This window comes from Plodia interpunctella, chromosome 18 (assembly GCF_027563975.2).
Source record: "Plodia interpunctella isolate USDA-ARS_2022_Savannah chromosome 18, ilPloInte3.2, whole genome shotgun sequence".
Taxonomy (NCBI): Eukaryota; Metazoa; Arthropoda; class Insecta; order Lepidoptera; family Pyralidae; genus Plodia; species Plodia interpunctella.
Window position 1 is genome coordinate 1,573,485 of NC_071311.1, and position 19,170 is coordinate 1,592,654.

Sequence of the window (19,170 nt, forward strand, 5' to 3'; positions counted from 1 at the left end):
AACAAAAAGACTAGGTATTTAGGAAATCGACAGTTTTTTCTTTTAGTTGATCTAAGGTGACCAAAAAAAAACAAAGTTCCTTTTTCAAATAAGCCGAAAATAAAAAAAAGGACCTACCTATCTGCAACGGAAAACAATTTCATAATAATCAATTAGTGAGGAATATTTCAATTTATTAAGGCTTTAATGAAAAAGCACGAAGTCCAGTCAAGTTTTTGTTCATGTAATTGATTATGTAAGCGAATTTTAATTAATTTACCGATATAGTTAATATCGCGTCATAAGAAATTAATAAGAATGACTTCGCTGTGATAACAAAAACATTCTTTTAATTAATTTCTGAACAAAACTGGTAGTCGCTGTGATAACAAAAACATTCTTTTAATTAATTTCTGAACAAAACTGGTAGTAAAATAAATGTTGGTAGGTATGTAGATATTTTTATTGATTTAATGAAAGTAGTTAGGTACTATGTGACTAATAGAATTTCTTCATTTTTATAAGCTTTTATTTAACTTGCAATGTATGTAAGTGTATGTAATTATCACAGGTTTCCAGCCAGAGCCTTTAGATCAATGCCTCATTGCTTACTTCAACGCACGCCAGTGTCAAAATAAAATGAAACGCAACGCGTCGTACAAAATGGTTGAGAAATTACGACTGCGATAAATATATTAATAGATGTGTTTGCCATTACCTTCTCCATAAATTATTCCGGCTATACAATATTGACAACCAATTTCCAAATTTTTGCCAAAACATCTACATGCAAGTATACGAGTGAAATAATTAAAAAATGATATATCTCCATCTAGCGTACACCGTAGGTACTAATTCGAAACTATGAGCTGTCAAACGCAGCTGATAAGTCAAATGCTTATTGAACTTACTACGCACACGTATGTTTGTGTTTACAAGATAACAAAGTACATAAAATCAAGTTGTAATGAGAAATAGAGCATTCATTAGAGAATTATTATCAGAATCTATTTAGTTTTGCATAATATTGTTGTAAGAACTGACGCGTGTTAGTGATTTTGTTTGAGCCTACGCTGTCCAACTATTCGGATTTTTGCGGACTATCACATAACCTCAAAACTATTGTAAACAAAACATAACGAAGGGACAAAGGTAAGCCCATTGTTTTTACATATATATTAACTAAATATTACCCAACTTATAAATAAATCATTAATTTAAGTTTAATATTGATTAGCAGGAAATATGTATCTTTTATTATTGCTCATGTATTTTTTTGTCTTAACTAAGTATATATAAATAGAATGTAAGTATGTAGAAGCAATTTTATATAAGTACACGGAAACCTGCTTAATTGCTTTTTAAAATGCAATTTTGCATTTGTATGCAAGCCATAGAGTATTTACGTTATGTGTAATTTATTTAAAAAGGTGCTCGCATATTCTTCTAAAAAATATTTATCACCTATTTTAAAAAATATAATTTTATAGGTAGTTATTAATTACTACGATGCAAAATATATTTTTTTTCTCAGCACTTAGAATAGAACAATGTTTAAATACATGTGTAGAATGCCGCCACTTACCACAATCTAAATGAATCTTAACAAATCTAATACTAAACAGAACTCTCCAATAACACGTGTAAATGATTACTAAACTTTTGTTAGTTACCTTTGTTCTGTTCAGAAACAAATTACCAAACGCGTAAAATATTCTTAAACGATTAAACCGAAATCGACACACCACACCTGTCCCTCTTGGATATCTTCTTAACTACTCATTAGGAATGAAGCCGCGGTACTTTGCCCTAATGACTTTAAAATTGTACTTACCTAAAACGTTATCGCATCAAACAAATGGAACCGCTAGAGCACCAGGATCCGACCAGCGAGAGTATCTTCTTTTTTTTAACACTAGATGCCAGACTTCGGAATCCAGGCATGTCCGCCGCACCACCTTTATTCCACCTTTATTCCTTTACAAAAGGCACTAGTACATTCTCAACACTGCATCCGAGACACTTAACATATTTTACAAAAGAACATAGGATTTCAAAGCGAATTTCGTCAACGTTTTCGACATCGGTACTGACACATCGTTCGTCTCCGACGGATGCGGTTGATTCTTCGCAAACCGGTGGTGTCAGTGGTGTAGTCACCAGAATCCCACGCAAAAATATCGTAATGCGGAAACCGAGATCGCAGACACGTATGAAACACGATAACAAGAAGAATTTAGCGTGTGAAGTGTGGAACAGCAGAGTAGCGAAAGAAACGAGCACACAGCATTGACTGGAGTGCGCTTGGGCCGTGCAGGATGAAGTCCATTAGGCAAAAGAGCGTCCATTATTGTATTGTCGTGGGCTTATCGTAGTGCCAGTGTCTCCTCAAATTGTCGACCGGGAGCGATAAACGTGTAAGTGCTCGTAAGAATTCGGGGGCAAATACATTAATGTTATTTTTCGAAATAGAACATAGACAGACATAAGTTAATTTTTTGGTTTACACTGATTATCTTACAACTGATCATTGTTACCATTAACACAACATTTAAATTCATTTTTTTACATTGATATGTCAATGAATTACAAATGTCAATTGCGTATTTACGCAATCAAAATTATGCTCAGTAGTAAAGAAACAATTTAAATGGCTGAGTCGAGTAAACTAGTGGTTATTTATGAGCATTAAGAGGCACAGCGGAGATACCAAGTCACGGGACCGGATCCAGAGCAACACTCGCTCATTTGATCAATTGACCAGTTAAGTACCGGCGCAGCTTTTGAAGATGGTGACTTCCGCTCAAATATATCACATGGAAACCTGGATCGCATCTGAATTTTGTGGATGTAATGTAGTATCCGGTGAATCGTGAATAAAAAACTGATAGTTTAGTAGAAGAAAAGTTTTATGTAGATTATCTCGCCTTATGAAGCGATATAATATGCTAAAAGATGTAAGCTTTCGCGTTTTTTTTGTTAATTTTTTTTTCAAACTAATGGCTAAAAACCGCATAGGTATGGCAACAAGAAGGTAAAAACCCTCCCAACTTCAAAGATCTATCGCGCTGCAGTTTAACTTGCAATGACAGAGACAGTCACAAACAATTATGATAATATCTATGTATACGCATTCTATGAGAATACCGACCACTACTAGTTAATTCTAGATAAACAAGTCAGTGTACGTCGATGTGTAAGGTGAGGTCGGCCTGATTCTCGTCACCGAATCTGAGGATGCCCCAATGAACGCCTGAGGTCACTGAATTGGTCATTTTGTTATATTTCCATACTTACTATGTGGTTGGATGTATGACATAGTAACGAAATGGTATACAAAGTACTTTACATGCGTTAAAAATAACCGTATTAGACCAGTTGGTGTTAGGTAGTGTTAATTAGTAAAACAGTTTCCGGAGTTTTAAGATAGGTTATGTACATGAGCCAATTACTAAGATGCCTATTTATTTTGACTATAAAAAATAAAAAAATAATTGGGTAACATGTTTAGAGAATAGTCTAAAATATTTCTCAAATATTTTCTCTTAATTCTTTTCTAAAATATTTCTCTCTAGAACACACTTTCTCATTGCAAAAACTCCGCGTCATTTATTCATAACAAAGGTAGGAAATGAAAGTTTGAAATTGACATGAAAGTAAAATACGTGTTACTTACAGGAAAAAATCCTATTTGATGGCGTAATGTAAGTATTATAGTTTAAATTGATAAGCCTAAAAAGGCAAGTACTGGTTTTGGATCTCGTTACATGTTCGCAGGCGCGGCGCTCACACCACTTTAATGCACCAATCACAGCAAACGTCCAAATATACTTCTTACCACCTTCTTACTTAAACGTTCTAGCACAGATTATACATATGTACTTCTAGTAAATACATATTGAGTCTATTGTTTTTGTCTATTTTATAAACAATATTATTCAAGAACTTTAGGTATATCTTGAGATTTAGAATAAGTATGTCATTTTAAACAAGAAAAATGTTCGATTCTCATTTTAATGTTGATTGTAGATCTAATTTCATATTTTTCATAAATTAGAGTTCCAATCATAAATTTATTGTTCTCAGTAGTGTAGCGGCAAATAAACGTGATGGAGAAACCTCGCAGATTAATTTGCAACGCTTGCTGAAATGTGACCTGGATTCTTTGCTGTGGCGTGATTGGAATCCAACCAATTAACGAGCCAACTGAATCATGTTGTTGTATAACAAATTAATTAAAATTCTAAATTAAATAGCCTCTGATTGGGCTGCTGTAAACATTTGTTTGGTAAGTAGCTGCACATTGTGTTGCGCTGCCGGGTAAATTTCGCGATAAATATGATATTCTTCTCCAGAGTCTTTTTACAACATTCATAATAAAATAAAATATAACAGACATGCAGAATCATTTTCGTATTTACAAAGTCACTTTTGTGGATGTACCTTAGTACGAGTATGTCTAGATGTTGTGGATAATTTAAATTCGTAATAAAATATCTTATTAATATTAACTAGGTAGTATTAATATGACTAATTTAATCGTCATTAAATTAACTGAACGAGTGATAAGATTTCTCTATTAGGTACGTCAAACAGATAATATCCAGTTTGGAGCAACACTGATGTAGGTACATAAGCAATTAATATTGTTTGCATAGGAATAGGCTGATAAACATAACACACTAATGCATTAAAAATATCCCGGTTTTGCATTAATATTTTGGTCACCACGAAAAAAATATTCGAAATCCTAAATTGGAATAAATGTTGAGAGAAAAAGCCTTACAGAACCATATCTATAATTTCGACTCGATCGTCACCACCTTCGATAGCTCAGTTGGTAGAGCGGTGGACTGTAGAGGAAGATTCTGTGAGACATCCATAGGTCGCTGGTTCAAATCCGGCTCGAAGGAAATTTTTCAAAACTCATTTTTATTCTTTGAAACTTTTTTTTTTCATGTTTATTATTATTATTTTACAAGTTACATGTTTTTATTTAACGTGCAATAAATATATGAAGTTGTGATAACCAATGTTCGGATGGAATCTTACTCAATTTTGAAACAAGAATGTTGAATGTATAGTGTATATACGTTTAGTTTGGGTGACATTGCATTAAGCTATGATGCATGACCTGACGGTCACCCAGGATCGGGCCCGACGAGGGAATTCCTCAACGGTTTACTGCACGGACATGATTTTTCTAGTCTCGTGTTGGATGCGTGATGATGGAAAATGATATTTTTGTATAATAACTTATTATTGATTGATTTATTGTTACAAGCACTTGTCTGTAATAAAATAAGGTTAAAATAAATATTTTCAATACTACATTACACTCTTGTCATTGTCAAAAAACAAACTGTTTCCGCCCGGGATCGAACCGGGGGCCTTGTGCGTGTGAAGCACACGTGATAACCGCTACACTACGGAAACTTGAACAACGAGCGTGAAATTAACCAGCTTATTCCATCTCGCATATCTATTTTATCTGTGAAAAAATGTCACACTATAAAATTGTGCCACTAGCATAATTATATTTATTAATTGTATTTTACGGTAAGTATACGCTATACATTTTGTGAAGAAAAAAAGTAAACAGTATACCATAGCTTTTTTTTTAACAAAATTTAAATTTCATAAAGACTGACCTTAGCTAATGCTGTGAACTGGCTGATATCCGAAAAAGAAAAATTTAAAGAACGAACGTGAACCACGGGCGCCTTTCGCGATGGCGCTTCAGAACGCGGTTAGCGCGGGAAAAGCATGTCATTTCTTTTATAGCAACGCAAATTGTATGGCTTATTGGTATCCCGCTGAATACAGTTCATTACAACCACTATTATAGGGTGTGGTTATACCCTAGCAAATTTGTAATCGCGTTCGCACCCTTTCCTTATGTTATTTGAGCGTTCACCAAGAAACTAATTTGTCTTTATTCTATCGCATAATTTTCTATAGCTTGTTGAGTATACGAAGCTGATGATTATAGTCTCACAAATAAAAGTAGCAATGGAATATTTTTTGTTGAAAATGCTGTTTTTTATGTACTGTAATGCACTACTGTTGGCATTGGACGTCAACGCCGGCTATATTTGGCGAAAAATAATAATTTAATCTAATTATATTCAGAAATCTGTTATTTGATTATGGACACGTATGGCGATATGTTGAAGCGGACCACCGGTTCAGCGGTTAAGACGCCCGCCTGTGAATCGAACGGCCTCAGGTTCGAAACCTACTCGTGCCACGTGAATTTGTATTGCCAATCTGACTCATGTGTAGTAGTTTTCATCGACTACCGACCATTTGCTTCCGGTGAAAGAATCGAAGAAGATGTAGGCGTAATATTTTTAGAAATATTCCATCGGACAATGGTTCATAGATATAAAACAAAATAGAAAGATAAAAATCATTAGGTCTAAATCATTAGGTCCTTCTATAGACAAATGTCTTCTGTATTCGTTGGAACCTGATAGCAAAGAACACAAAAGCTACCAGACCGATTTTCATACGGATTTTAGTGTAGCATATTTCGAGCAGCAAAATCCACGGGCAAATGCCAATATTACATTATTTGGAGCATCTCCTCACTGGCTATCCGGTACAATCTGGTTTGAAGCGGTTCTGAGCGTAGTATCATATAGCACATAACTTATGCCCTACAGTTACTGATAGGTCTAAACAGCGGATGGAACCAGAATTCTAGACATTATATACATTTATGCTAGCACTGATAATATCTAGATCAAATTGACCATTACACACGTGCTATTTACTACAATTTTATGTGGGTTTCACTTGCAGATTGTTTACTTAACATCTGCATAAATATCTTATTTGTTTTTGTAGTTAGGTGGTTTTTTTGCTAGAACGACGTGACGTACCTATCTGCTCATTTATAAATGTAAAAATGTGGATAAGTAGAAATGTTTGTTACGCTTTCACTCAAGAATACTATGGGTACTACATAATACGGATTTTAATGAATGCAAGGGCAGAATGAGATTTGGGATACCTAAAACTTCGAATCTCAAGAGTCGCTCCGCGTTAGTGTTTTAAAAGTTGATAAAAATGTTAAGATTATTGTTTGTTACTCTTACACGCAAAATCTACTGGACAGTTTTTGATGAAAATTGATACATGGGTAGATTTTCAATCTAGAATAATTCATACTTTTCCAAAATTGCCCGGGGCCCTCATTCGTTCTCCTTTCTAATAATACAGTAATATGCTGCGATTAAATGTATTTTATTAATTAGGAAATTATTAAATTACCGTTATATAAACCTAAATTTAATATGCACACACACATATTATCACGCTTATTTCCTGTTATTTATTATTATTTATATATATTAAATATATGAGAATGAATTTAAGTTTGTTGTTTCCCGATTCTTAAAGGAAAGTTGAGTTTCCTTATTAGCTTTTTTTAAATGTGCCTGACTCAAAAAAAGCAGCGTGCTGCCAGGATTCTGGGCACATTACCGCAAGGCGACTTCATGCCAGGCACACAAGCAGTGTATGACTTTTTATATTTTTTGCTTACTTAGTTATTAAGGTGTGTGTTTCGAAGTATAACTAAGTCACTCATTGTGAAATTAAAAAATAAATCGCCCCGATATTGAATGATGGCTAACAAAAAAGCATTACGTAAGTATGCCGGCCATGAGAAGTTTAAAAGAATCCTGCACTCCGACGCTTTGCGGCTTAGGAGGAATCCGGGACGATCTGATGAGAAAGAATAAATCATGACTAAGAATACTCTCGACACAAAAAAAAATATCTAAATCGTCTTAACTCTTTGGGAATATAAGCCTTAGTAAGACTATATTACCTACAGTCTTTAGTTTTATTTGTCTACACAGTAAAAAGTAATAATATTTTCAAAAAAAAAACAATTTTCAGCAAAATGACGCTGGACGTGGAGGGTGTGATGGTATCCTACAACTATTCAGAAGACGAGGAACACGCGAACATTTTGACAGTTTCCGCCTCGGGCCTCAAGTTCTCCAACCGGTGGGTCCTCACACACGGATCCATCCTATCCCCTTTGAAACAAGTCCAAACCATACAGAATTTGAAAGGGAAACCTATTTTAAATGAAGATTTTTATGATAATTTGCCAGAAATACATGTGACGTGTGAGAAGAAGGCTTCGAAAATGCCCAATGTGTATGAGGCTGTGGAAAAGATGAGCAGGGAGAGGAGTCTAGACAGTGATACTGACTTTGAACATAGCAGCTACCAGATAAGAGTGTTGACTGGGAGGTGAGTTTCATCATCTAGTGGAAACAGTTGTTCAAAGCGTTATTAAAAGTATTTAACTATTAATATTATGCGGTAATATTGCAAAGGCCAATATTTAAGGTATTTAAGACAAAGAATGGAGAGAAATTACCCTTTTTGGTAAAGACCAAGGGATGAGTGGAAGAAATTAGGGGAGACTTTTGCCCACCTTTTTCTTCGTAATCGTCGGCTGATGGTCGTGGTCATTACGTGGAATGAAATACACACAACAACTTTCTTGGTACTATTAATAGAGTGGTTTGCCGTTGCCTTCTCCATTTCCCACACAAGTTAATAATCAACCAGTGTTCAGGGTTTCTCACAATGTTTTCCTTCACCGGAAATAGGTGGTGGTCTATAAAAACTACTATATATGAGTCAGATTGGTATACAAACTCATATGGCATGAGTAGGATACGAACCTGAGACCTTTCGAACCAAAGGTGGGCGTGTTAATCATGACAACACCACCGCTTCCAGTTTTCACTTTTACCCAGCAGTGGAGCATAATAGCTAGGAAAGAAATTAAATAGTCGACCGGCGATAGCGTCTGTACCACGGAGTCAATAAGAATGTTGGTGTCGAGGATCTTGTATTTTCCTATTCTATACTATCAGAACTTTGAATACAGAATACTATTTCTCGTGCGTTATTCTCTCTCAGTGTGAGCAGCATTTACCATGTTCCAGGATCTGCCACGTGTGGCAATGTCCCATCCTGGACCGGTGTGTTGACGACATCCTGTACAGCTGGACCATCGGCCATCGCGACGGAGATGTTGACAAACAGTCACAGCTTGGCAAGACGCTGCTCTCTGTGTTCGTGCTAGTCGATTTGGATGACGACAGAGGTTAGTACTTCATTGGTGAAATGAAACACGGGGCAGCTTAAGTAATAAACAATTTTAAAGAGAAAGTAAAAGCCGGTTCCATATTGCTGGTCTCTCTCTCTCTCTCTCTCTCTCTCTCTGTTTCATCTGAGAGTGTTCCGTTGAGCGTCGTAGCCCAGGGTTAGCTTTCCTACTTTTTCGTTTCCACTTCACACGGCATTGGCACGTATCATGGCAGCACTTCTTGGGTTTGCTGCTTCTACCAAGAATAGATAAGATACGGATATGCTCTCGAAGCTTCTTAGATACTCCGGAATATTAGTCTCTTTAGAGGTAAATCTTCTCCTTCAAACTTCTCAAGAACTGCTGTAGGTAAATAAATAGAAGATATATGAAAAGGAAATACCTACGAGTATCTAAACCATAAACAAAATTAGATTAACAACCGTTTATTTTTAATGCAACATTAGAATAAATACAAAATCATAACAATCAATCACTTGGCTTCATCACAAGTGTGACGCATATCTGAAAAATATAAATTATTTATTATTTATTAATAATGAAAAGGAAATGTAAAAGAAAATGTAAAGAGATATTACTAAATAATAAAACCTGTGACAAAGAAAACTAAGTATATTAACATAAAATAAAAACTTATATTATGGTAATAAAGTGCTAATGTGGTGATAAAAGGCGACAGATTGGTCTTTTGTAAAACTGGGCACACAGCACTCTTGTCCTTGTTCCTTCTCGTGTATTTCTAAAACACATTTCTTGTTTTTGATCGTGCAAAATAGTGAGAAGTCCATAGTTTTTATGATATCTAAAGTGTGAAACGAAAAAGAACCTTACCATCTCTAGGATCCCTGATCAGAGTGTAGTCGCTCCTCCAGCTCCTGCACGTGCCCAGGTGTGGCTTCGAGTCTGGTATGAGCAGGACGCAGTTGTCTATTGCATCTTTCTTGATCATGCCGACGATGCCGAGCGCAAGCCCGCCGAGCAACACAGCGTGGCCCGAGCCCAGGTACGCGGCTGCCAGAGGACCGCAAGCGAACCCACCTGACAAATTGTTATGCATACTGTGATTGAGTATTGCCGAACTACTTACTTATCTGTAGTTTTACCATCGATAGTTTCGATGTAAAAAGGCCATACTATCGATAGGCCTATAGGTATGGATAACATTTGTAATATTTCGGGGCGTGTCTATAGTATTGCTCTATATCAATAGTATTGCACCTAACCCGGCTATCGATACTATTGCTTTTCATCAAACTATCGATAGTTAACTATCGAGCGGCAACACTAAAACTAGCCGTATGCATGTATGCTCTAGATAAAATAGACATATTTAAGATCATTGTGATAATTTATAGACCGTAACTGTCATTATACGAAGATTAAAAAAATATATATATATTTCTATTTTTAAAAATAATGGAATTATAAAAATAAAGTCCATACTATTAAGGTAGCTGTCGGACAAATATAGCTTTTATCGCTAAGATATTAGGTACACTATCATGACGTCACGTTGGAGTATCATTTAGTACGGAGCGTTTGGACGAGTCCAAAAATGTGTGAGTGACTTTATTTTTATCATTTCTTTAAACGCATTGTCAATATTATAGTTGTTTTTCCACTGGTGTTTCTATTAGTGTAAAGGCCATCGAATAGTCACAAAAAAAAAGTCATCAACCCTATTACGTGACATGTTTCTAACTTGTGAGTTGCAATAAATAAAATCTGATGTTTACTAAACAGTCACTTATATTGATAGATAAGATAATTGTTTCTCTTCGTAGTCGTATATCTGCATGGCTGAGGGTCGTGGTCATTACGTGGAATTATACACACACAACATCTTTCTTGGCATTAGTAATGGAGTGCGGTTTGCCATTGCCTTCTCCATTTCACACTCAAGTTAATAATCAACAAGTGTGCAGTGTTCTTCACGATGTTTTCCTTCACCGGAAGCAAGTGGTGGTCGATGAAAACAACTATACATGAGTCAGATTGGTATACAAACTCATGTGGCACGAGTAGGATTCGAACTTGGGACTTTACGATTCACAGGCGGGCGCCTTAACCATTACACCACCACAGCTTCGGAAATATTGTTTACATAATAAGATTTGGAAGAAAAAGCGGAGTTTATGTACATGTATGTACATACCTAGAAAATAGTTAATTCGATCGTCTTTCTCTCGGTACCGCAGCAAACCGTTGGCGACCAGTGAGAAGGTCGCGCCCATCAGGCTCAGCGGTACCACGTGCTTCATATAGCTGCAACGTTATACAAATACAGTCACTTATAACGGTTATCCTTACATAATAGTAAAACAAAACGTGCGACGTGTCCGATTATAGACTAAAACTAAAGACATTTGATAGAGGCGCTGCAGGCCTACCATCAACTTTTACGGAACGATTCCAATGCAACTCAGTTCAATTAGGAACCTAAAACGAATCGCATGATCATACAAAAAATCAACTCGATGGTAGGAATTTGCGATGCAGATCAGTTTAGGTCGCAAAGTGGATCGCGTTAAGAGATGATGGTAACCCCCCTGTTCATAAATATTTACGCTCAGTTTATTCCAACAAATTTATTTGTTAGACATACCTATTAAAAAAACCGCGACTTTCAATATTCATTTCGCTACAACTTTTGAACGGCTGAACCGATTTTCATGAAACATGACTAAGAACACTCGGGATAAAATTATCCATGACACAAAAAAAAAAACTAAACGAAAATCGGTTCATCCGTTTGGGAGCTACGATATACACAGACAGACACGTTAAACTTATAAAACCCCTCTTTTTGCATCGGGGATTAATAAATAAAGCCTTATTAGTAATATCACTGACCGTTTCGCCATGTTTGAGAAGCCAACTGCGTGGGAATACATCATGACGTCGTAGGCTCCGAATATCATGCCTGTTATGAAGCCGTAACGTGTGGTTACTATCACCTGAAACCAAATATATTACTTACGTAGTACAGTCAACAGCACATCAACCTACCCAAATTAATTGCAAACTCGCCGCTATTACCGCGCCATAGACGTTAATTCTGGGTAATTTGATGTAGAAAATATAGTATCACATCTTGTGTGGTAGCTATATTATAAAAATATCTTTTGACGCGTCTATCTATTTGTTTGTTATAAACTCCAAAAACTATTTGAGTATTTCCTCTTCATCATCATATCGAGTGTGTTATCGCTAACACTGGTGTCAGATTTTATTCCAGTCGCCTTAAGGCATGTGACATGACTTTTACGACTACTTACCGCCATCTAGTGGCAGGTAGTCGCATACATACTATTGAACTAAACTGTCCACCAGTGTGCAGGTTTCTGCACGATGTTTTCCGTCACCGGAAGCAAGTGGTGGTCTATGAAAATTACTATATGAGTCAGATTGGTATACAAACTCATATAGCACGACAAGGATACGAACCTGAGACCTTTCGATCCACAGGCGGGCGTCTTAACTATTACACCACCACCGCTGTTATTCCTGAGGAAGGTTTAGGTGTATTGTTTATTGTGAATGAGCAAAGCCGGGAATAACATAAACAAAGGAAAAAAAACAAAACAAATTAACTAGCGACCGTGCTGTACTTACGTGGAGTTTGTGAGGAATAAAAACCTACGTGAATATCTGATTGAAGTTGGTAGGTATTGTTTCGATCTATATACATAATACCACAGATGAAACGTTATATATGTTATATACAAATAAACCTTCCTCTTGAGTCACTCTGTCTATTAAAAACGTCCGCATCTAAATCCGTTGCCTAGTTTTAAAGATTTAAGCATACATAGGGAGGGACAGATAGACTTTGATTTGGACTTGGAATAATCAAATGTGAACCCTTACTTTTTGATCTATGTTGCAACCGTCTGGCGTATCGTAGTATCGATAATAATTCCGCGTAGTATCGCTGTAAGCTTTGCATTCTCGCATCATTTTTATAGCTGTACTTTTAACAATACTTTTCACTAAATTATATGAGCGAACATTTTGCTGTGTTGTGTTGTGTGAAATGACACTGTTATTGTCTGTCGTTATATTGAAATATTTCCAATGGATACAATTTCTAGTAAAAAGTATTTAGTAAAGTATGAGGAAGATGTAAATGATGAGTTCTTTTTTGGTGAAATCGTGATCGGTTAGAATTACTTCTCAATGGCAAATATCCATCGACGATTATTTCATATTATTTCACACAGAAAAAGTATTTTTTCTGTGTGAAATAAATGATTTTTCGTGAGTAGGTACCTAAAATGAACCCGCTAATCCCGTTCCGAATTGGACCCACGCGATGAGTCATATTCTTATCCTCCTTATACATCTGTAAGACAGGCCAAAACCCTAGCTATATTTCCACTACTGTACCTGAGGACAGTCATAGTGGAAATATAGCGCGAGTGAGGTTATGATATGAGTTATATATAGATGAGAGGATATTTTGCTCGACCGCCACAAAGGGAAGATTTCCCGGCTTGGTGTTATACCTAAGGAACCGTGGCTCCAATGGTGGCCCGTTATAGTTTGTAGCTAGATATATATATCCAATCTCAACACCGCGCGAATATCAACACCGCGAACCAGTCTTGTCAATCCAACAAGTGGCGCCATCTACCTGTAGTATTGTGAACTATTTATTAGGTCTGATATGGATTGCGTCGGCGTTGAGTTTGTGGCGGCGTCGTAAGTGTTGGACACAGGAATATTAATATGGTTTGTTGGCAGTTAAATTAAAACATGTTTTATCTATTTATTTGAGGTCTGAAAAACCTGCGGCCATTATCAGAACTATTCGACATGGTGAGACCCGCGCCACAGCGAGGTTCTACTATTGAAGTTCACTCAACGCCTTTTGGTTGTGAAGTATGTACCTAAACGTATACTTATATACTTTTCGCTTTTGATCGCGGCTGCGCCCTTAACAAATCGTACTAATCCTATTAATATTATAAATGCCTTACTTTGTGAGGATGTGTGTATGTATGTTTGTTACGAGAAATATACAGGACGGATTGTTATATAAGTAATTTGGTACGCGATTAGAATATAACCTAAAATAACACTTTATACTACTTTTTATCCCGAAATTCCCACGGAGCGAATTCCTCCGGGGCGCAGCTAGTATTATAAATACGAAAGTTTATGAGGATGTATATATGTTTGTTACTCTTTCACGCAAAATCGATTGTTATGAAATTTGTTACACAATTAGAATATAACCTGGAATAACACAATTAATTTCGTTTTTTGCGTACTTGCTGCTGACTTGACCATTAATTTTCCAAACATCCCAGGTATTTCTGAACGCAGTGACGCGAGGGTCCATCTGCGGGGTGGTGGGCAAGAAGCCCTCGCTTCTCCTCACTGACGCTTCAACTGCTCTCGGCTCGGAAGGAGGGCCGGTTTACACTGAGGGTCCCACGTGAGTTATTTTGTATCGTCACTTCTTGTATTAAGGAAATATAATACAATCCTGCAGAAATTATTAAAGTATTACCTTGCCAAATGACAACACTAGTGTTAAACATATCAATAGTAGAAATAGTCTTCTCTCTATTAATCTCGGGATAAAGTAATTTCATTATTACGGTGTTCATATCGATCCCTTTACAGCAAGGAGTTGGTGGGCGTGGTGGTGTGCAGCGTGTCGTGGTGGCGCGGCGAGTGGGTGGGGCTGACGCTGGCGGCGCCGCTGCGCGCCGTGCTGGCCGCCAAGCTGCGCCTGTCGCCGCCCGCGCACGCCGCGCCTGTGGCTCGACATCCCTACAGCGATATCTTGGGTAAATCTTGTGACCCGCAACCGGAATGCTAGAATTCGATTTGATTTCGGCGGCTCTTTCGCCTTTAGCCGTTGAACAACTGTATGAATCTCATTAATACTTTTGCTCGATGAAACACAAAAGAAGTAGAGCATTTTGATCGCTGCGGCCGCCGACATTATGCCCGTCAATTTTCTTGACGAAGGAATCATTTCCAAAAAAATAATCATTCATAAAATTGACTTTACCACAGTACAGAGTAATTAATGTGAAGTCAGATACTAAAATTAATTCTTGTATTTATTTGCCACAGATATAAAAACATTACTTTGTTTAAATTTGAAAAATTGTAATGACAGCGCGGCCGAAGCTGTCGAAACACTCTGAAAACCGTTCCATAATAATTATTGCAATTACCAGTCGTGCGTCCGGGAAAGTGTTAAACTATGACTACATGCTAACAACAGACGATTTTCATACAAACTTTCGTCCCCCATTATAGTTCTTGATTGACGTTGATTTTTGGAAAAAAAAAGTAGCATGCATACCAAATTTCATCAAATTTGGTCCAGGGGTTAAGCGGAACAGACAGATTTTTCGTATTTATAAACAGACAGACAGAATTTCGTATTTATAATATTAGTATGGACCTCAAGACTGTCAATTCATATAATCTGTTTCAGAGCGCATAGACAGCAGCACGGTGCTAGTGCGGTGCGGCGGTGCGTGGGGCGCCGGCGTCTATCTCGGGGTCGGCTTCGTGCTCACCTGCGCGCACGTCGTCACCAACGTGAGAACTACACAGATTGATGTTGTGGCATGTGGTTCCGCCTTAGAATAGCAATATTCTCTTCTCATATCCTCCCGCGGTTATCGTAAGTGGCGACTAAGGGTCACATACAGATTTTATGCCCAGTTTTTGATGAGTTTCTTCACAAACAATCGGGCGCAAAAACGTCCAACTAAAAGGACTCTTTTTGGGAAGAAATTGGGCAAATACTGGATTAAACCCATGTATGGTTACGCAGCCTAGGCAGATAGGCATCAATAGTATTCCCAAAGGGGGTTAAAGACAGGCGGCCTGTTAAACAATCAAAGCTGAACCGTCATTAATTTAAGGTTGTGGTTTTACGCTGACTACGAGCTTCGGGGCGTCACACCTCCGAACGCGAGGGACAAGCGACGATGAGAGAGAGAAAGCTGAAATAAAACGAAGACGCTGAGTTAAAACGTTTACTAGTACAAACACACATATTTACACAAATATAAGAACAAAAAAATATATGCTACATAAATATATCCTTATATATTATAAAACAGAGTCTTCTGCCGCGTCTGTCTGTCTGTTCGCGATTATCTCAATAACTACTACACAGATTTTCATGCGGCTTTAACCAATAGATCCAACGTTTCGTTACTAATTTTCTTACTATCTGACCTATGTCACTCTCCACTCCTATAAGTCTCCGCACATGAATCACATTGGCCGATTCGCGATTTCTCTGTTTCAGTACACAATCTACAAAGTGTCAGTGTACTGCAAGGGCGTGAAAGAGACGGCGATAGTCCGTTACAAGACAGCAGACGACAAAGCGTATGACCTGGCGTTGTTATATATGAACCCTCAATACTGGACTCATCTCCGGCCAGCTGTGATGGCGAAAGAACCTGCTGTGAAAGGTAGATCTTAGGGTATATTCGACGGCCCCAGGTGGGAAAGGGAGAGCAATGTTCTGCTTTCCCTTTCCTTCTTTACCTATTCCTTATGGCTGAGAGTCCTGGTCATTAGGTCATTAGATTGGTGGATTTCTTGGCAAAATTATTGGAGTGGTGCGCCATTGCCTTCTCGTTTATCTCGTTTGCGTTATGTATTGCAGGTTTCCTTACGATGTTTTCCTTCACCAAAAATAAGTGGCGGTTGATGAAAATTAGATATTGATTAGTATACAAAGTTACGTGGTACAAGTTGGATTCGAACCTGAGATCTTTCGGTTCACAGGCGGTTGTTGTAATCTTTTTATTGAGTTGTTTGGCTAATGATGTGTATAAATATTCTAGAGTATTTGGGTAAAAGCCTTCAGAAGACGATGTAAAACACTTTTAAAAACCACTCCGATTTTCACTCACACTGTTCACAACTTTACACGAAATACATGACCGAACATACACACAGAAAAGGTGGGCTGATCGCCGCGTCGTTGGCATCGCGCAGTAAGAAATAGGATACCAAAAAGTTGGCAAATCGACACGGGATCAGGGCAACCACAATAAATTCTTATAAATCCCTTCTTATAAAAAAAAATTGATTACAACAAGTCTTTTCCTCACAGGAGAATCGGTCCTAGCAGCAGGCTACCCGTACTTCAGCGAGCGGGACTTGGAGCCGCTGCGGCCCGCCGTCACCAGCGGACACGTCAACACCGCCTCACCATCTTTGCTGCAGACTTCTTGCTGTGTGCAGTCTGGATTCAGGTTAGATCACCCGTTATTACATACCTACATGCATAACGTTTTGTATAGATTTTTACATTCTCGAGGTTTCCGAGTTTGTTAATTACGGAAATGACATTGTATTTAACTAGCGGCATGTCCGTGCTTCGCTAAACCTTCCTCTTGAATCACTCTTTCTATTAAAAAAAACCAACATCAAAATCCATTGCGCATTTTTAAAGATAGACAGCGGGAAGCGACTTTGTTTTATACTGTTATTATACTGTTACACGTAATGATTTACGTGTGTTACACCAACGATTAACATCACTAATCGACCATATGCACATCACTAATTTCTACCTTTGTCACTACACTTTCCGTCCGCGGCCATCAATCGAGTTCTCAGATAAGCAAGTAATAACTTACCATGGATTTAGTAGTACCTAAATACTAATTCCGTGTAATGTACGTGCATAACGTCATATACTATATAGTGACTTTCAAGACTTTTATCTATTGTAGCGGGGGCCCAATTTTCCGAATAACGCAGAACAACGCAGTAGAAGTGTTAGGCATCATAGCGTCGAGCGCCAAGACGCAGACAGGCGCGTGCTACCCCAACATCAACATGGCCGTGCCTGTAACAGCGTTCGCGAAGCTGATCACCAACTTCCTAGAAGAGAAAGGTTAGTCTTTATTATGGAATTAGTAAGTATGTAAGTACTTACTAAATCCATGATCTTTGTTGATGTTAGGTTAGGTTGTTTGTGCTCCTTGGTTAGTTATGAAGGCTTTATAGTATGAATCCTAATGAGAAGGCGTCGGCAATAGAGACGGTTTTATATATAGGTACAAATTGTTTCACCGTATTCAAGTGCTGAATAAAAGTTTCTAACAAAAAATACACATAGGAAATTTTGAAGCTGGACATTATAGCCGTCGTGCGGCTAACCGGATAGTGTGTTGGATGCCTAATACCTGTTATTATTTTCTAAACACTTTAGGACCAGTTTCATCGCTTCCTGGTAAAGTATCTGATAATCATATCGATATCGATCAAATAGCGATCAAAAGCAAAGAAAGATTTGTAGAGATTCGACACGACCCAACTAGACTCGACTAAAAGAGGAAGGCCCTTACATTTTTCACGTTGTTCATGGACGTGAAACTCTCTTATGTGTGTGAATGCTAATAGGCATTCTGTTAAAACTTGAATTGCTTTGTTTTTTTTGCAGATATCAGCAAGTTGTCGTCAATAGAAAATAATAAAGAAATGATCCAGTCACAGTGGAGACTTATGCCTTACAGATCAAAAATATGACCATATTTTCCTTGGTACTTATCTAATACTTATATATTTCCCTATATTATGGCCAACAGATCATGGTTCCTTTAGCAAGAATTTACTTCTTTTGCCTTTTGTTATTGGTAGTGGTGTTTTATGAACCTCTTGTGATAATGTAGTTATGTACTGCCTCAACTTTAGTTAGACCAAATGTTAAATCTATGCATTGGCAAAAAAGTTCTAGTATAACATAAAATATTACCTATCCAACGGAATAAGGGGTTAGGTACTGTTTCGATTATTGTTTATTTGTATGTTAGTATGTAGCATGTTTTTATTGACTGTTGTAGGTGTCTGTGAATATAATGTAGGTAAACGCTAGGTGATTGATAGATAAGTTATTTTCTATAAGTACCTATTTATAATATTTTATTAAATAATATTAGGTAAGTATTTTGAAATTAAATGTAATATTTTCTAATTTTTGTATTTTTTATTTCACCATAATCGTAAGAGGAATAGACTAAACGCGGGAACTTTGACTTTCA

General features: G+C 37.3%; 3 protein-coding genes and 2 non-coding genes across 10 annotated transcripts in view; 2 read left to right on the top strand and 3 right to left on the bottom strand.

The window, feature by feature from the left end:
- The window catches only part of ITP (Ion transport peptide), a 59,370-nt gene extending 53,624 nt beyond the window's left edge, over positions 1 to 5,746 (bottom strand). The window contains exon 1 of one of the 2 annotated variants that reach the window (XM_053758351.1): positions 5,631 to 5,746. The gene's annotated coding sequence lies outside the window, so the exon portion shown is untranslated. Of the gene's footprint in view, positions 1 to 1,813; positions 2,268 to 5,630 lie in introns of those variants that run through there. The other variant, XM_053758352.2, reaches the window with a different exon arrangement.
- LOC128677467 (uncharacterized protein) lies at positions 890 to 19,103 on the top strand. 5 transcript variants are annotated; one of them, XM_053758345.1, is made up of 12 exons: positions 890 to 1,131; positions 4,066 to 4,267; positions 7,891 to 8,253; positions 8,961 to 9,121; positions 13,905 to 14,008; positions 14,440 to 14,567; positions 14,759 to 14,925; positions 15,588 to 15,694; positions 16,416 to 16,584; positions 17,235 to 17,376; positions 17,860 to 18,023; positions 18,573 to 19,103. In XM_053758345.1, exons 3-12 carry the CDS (start codon positions 7,895 to 7,897, stop codon positions 18,656 to 18,658), a joined length of 1,587 nt encoding a protein of 528 aa, XP_053614320.1. In that variant the 5' UTR covers positions 890 to 1,131; positions 4,066 to 4,267; positions 7,891 to 7,894; the 3' UTR covers positions 18,659 to 19,103. The 5 variants fall into 5 exon arrangements, with proteins under 5 accessions (XP_053614320.1, XP_053614321.1, XP_053614318.1 ...); XM_053758346.1 differs by having other exon boundaries at positions 4,069 to 4,267; XM_053758343.1 differs by lacking the exon at positions 4,066 to 4,267.
- Positions 4,802 to 4,892, top strand: TRNAY-GUA (transfer RNA tyrosine (anticodon GUA)). Its single transcript is given in 2 exon segments — positions 4,802 to 4,838; positions 4,857 to 4,892. It is a non-coding gene; the product is annotated as a tRNA-Tyr (tRNA).
- TRNAV-CAC (transfer RNA valine (anticodon CAC)) lies at positions 5,343 to 5,415 on the bottom strand. Its single transcript has one exon. It is a non-coding gene; the product is annotated as a tRNA-Val (tRNA).
- On the bottom strand, positions 9,534 to 13,322 carry LOC128677468 (NADH dehydrogenase [ubiquinone] 1 alpha subcomplex subunit 11-like). Its single transcript, XM_053758349.1, has 5 exons — positions 12,995 to 13,322; positions 11,978 to 12,081; positions 11,280 to 11,389; positions 9,956 to 10,162; positions 9,534 to 9,628 (listed from the first exon to the last, which is right to left on the bottom strand). The coding sequence occupies exons 1-5, from the start codon at positions 13,082 to 13,084 to the stop codon at positions 9,597 to 9,599; spliced, it is 543 nt and encodes a 180-aa protein (XP_053614324.1). The 5' UTR covers positions 13,085 to 13,322; the 3' UTR covers positions 9,534 to 9,596.
- Positions 19,104 to 19,170: the final 67 nt, after the last annotated feature.

Bases quoted from the DNA above. Each gene is read 5' to 3' on its own strand.
- LOC128677467 (XM_053758345.1), top strand. From the start codon at position 7,895: ATGACGCTGGACGTGGAGGGTGTGATGGTATCCTACAACTATTCAGAA. The intron at 14,568-14,758 runs GTGAGTTATTTT...ATCCCTTTACAG, and splicing joins GTTTACACTGAGGGTCCCAC to CAAGGAGTTGGTGGGCGTGG. The intron at 15,695-16,415 runs GTGAGAACTACA...TCTCTGTTTCAG, and splicing joins GCGCGCACGTCGTCACCAAC to TACACAATCTACAAAGTGTC.
- LOC128677468 (XM_053758349.1), bottom strand. From the start codon at position 13,084: ATGATGCGAGAATGCAAAGCTTACAGCGATACTACGCGGAATTATTAT. The intron at 11,390-11,977 runs GTCAGTGATATT...ATAACGTTGCAG, and splicing joins TTCTCAAACATGGCGAAACG to CTATATGAAGCACGTGGTAC. The intron at 10,163-11,279 runs GTATGTACATAC...ACAATTTGTCAG, and splicing joins TCGAATTAACTATTTTCTAG to GTGGGTTCGCTTGCGGTCCT.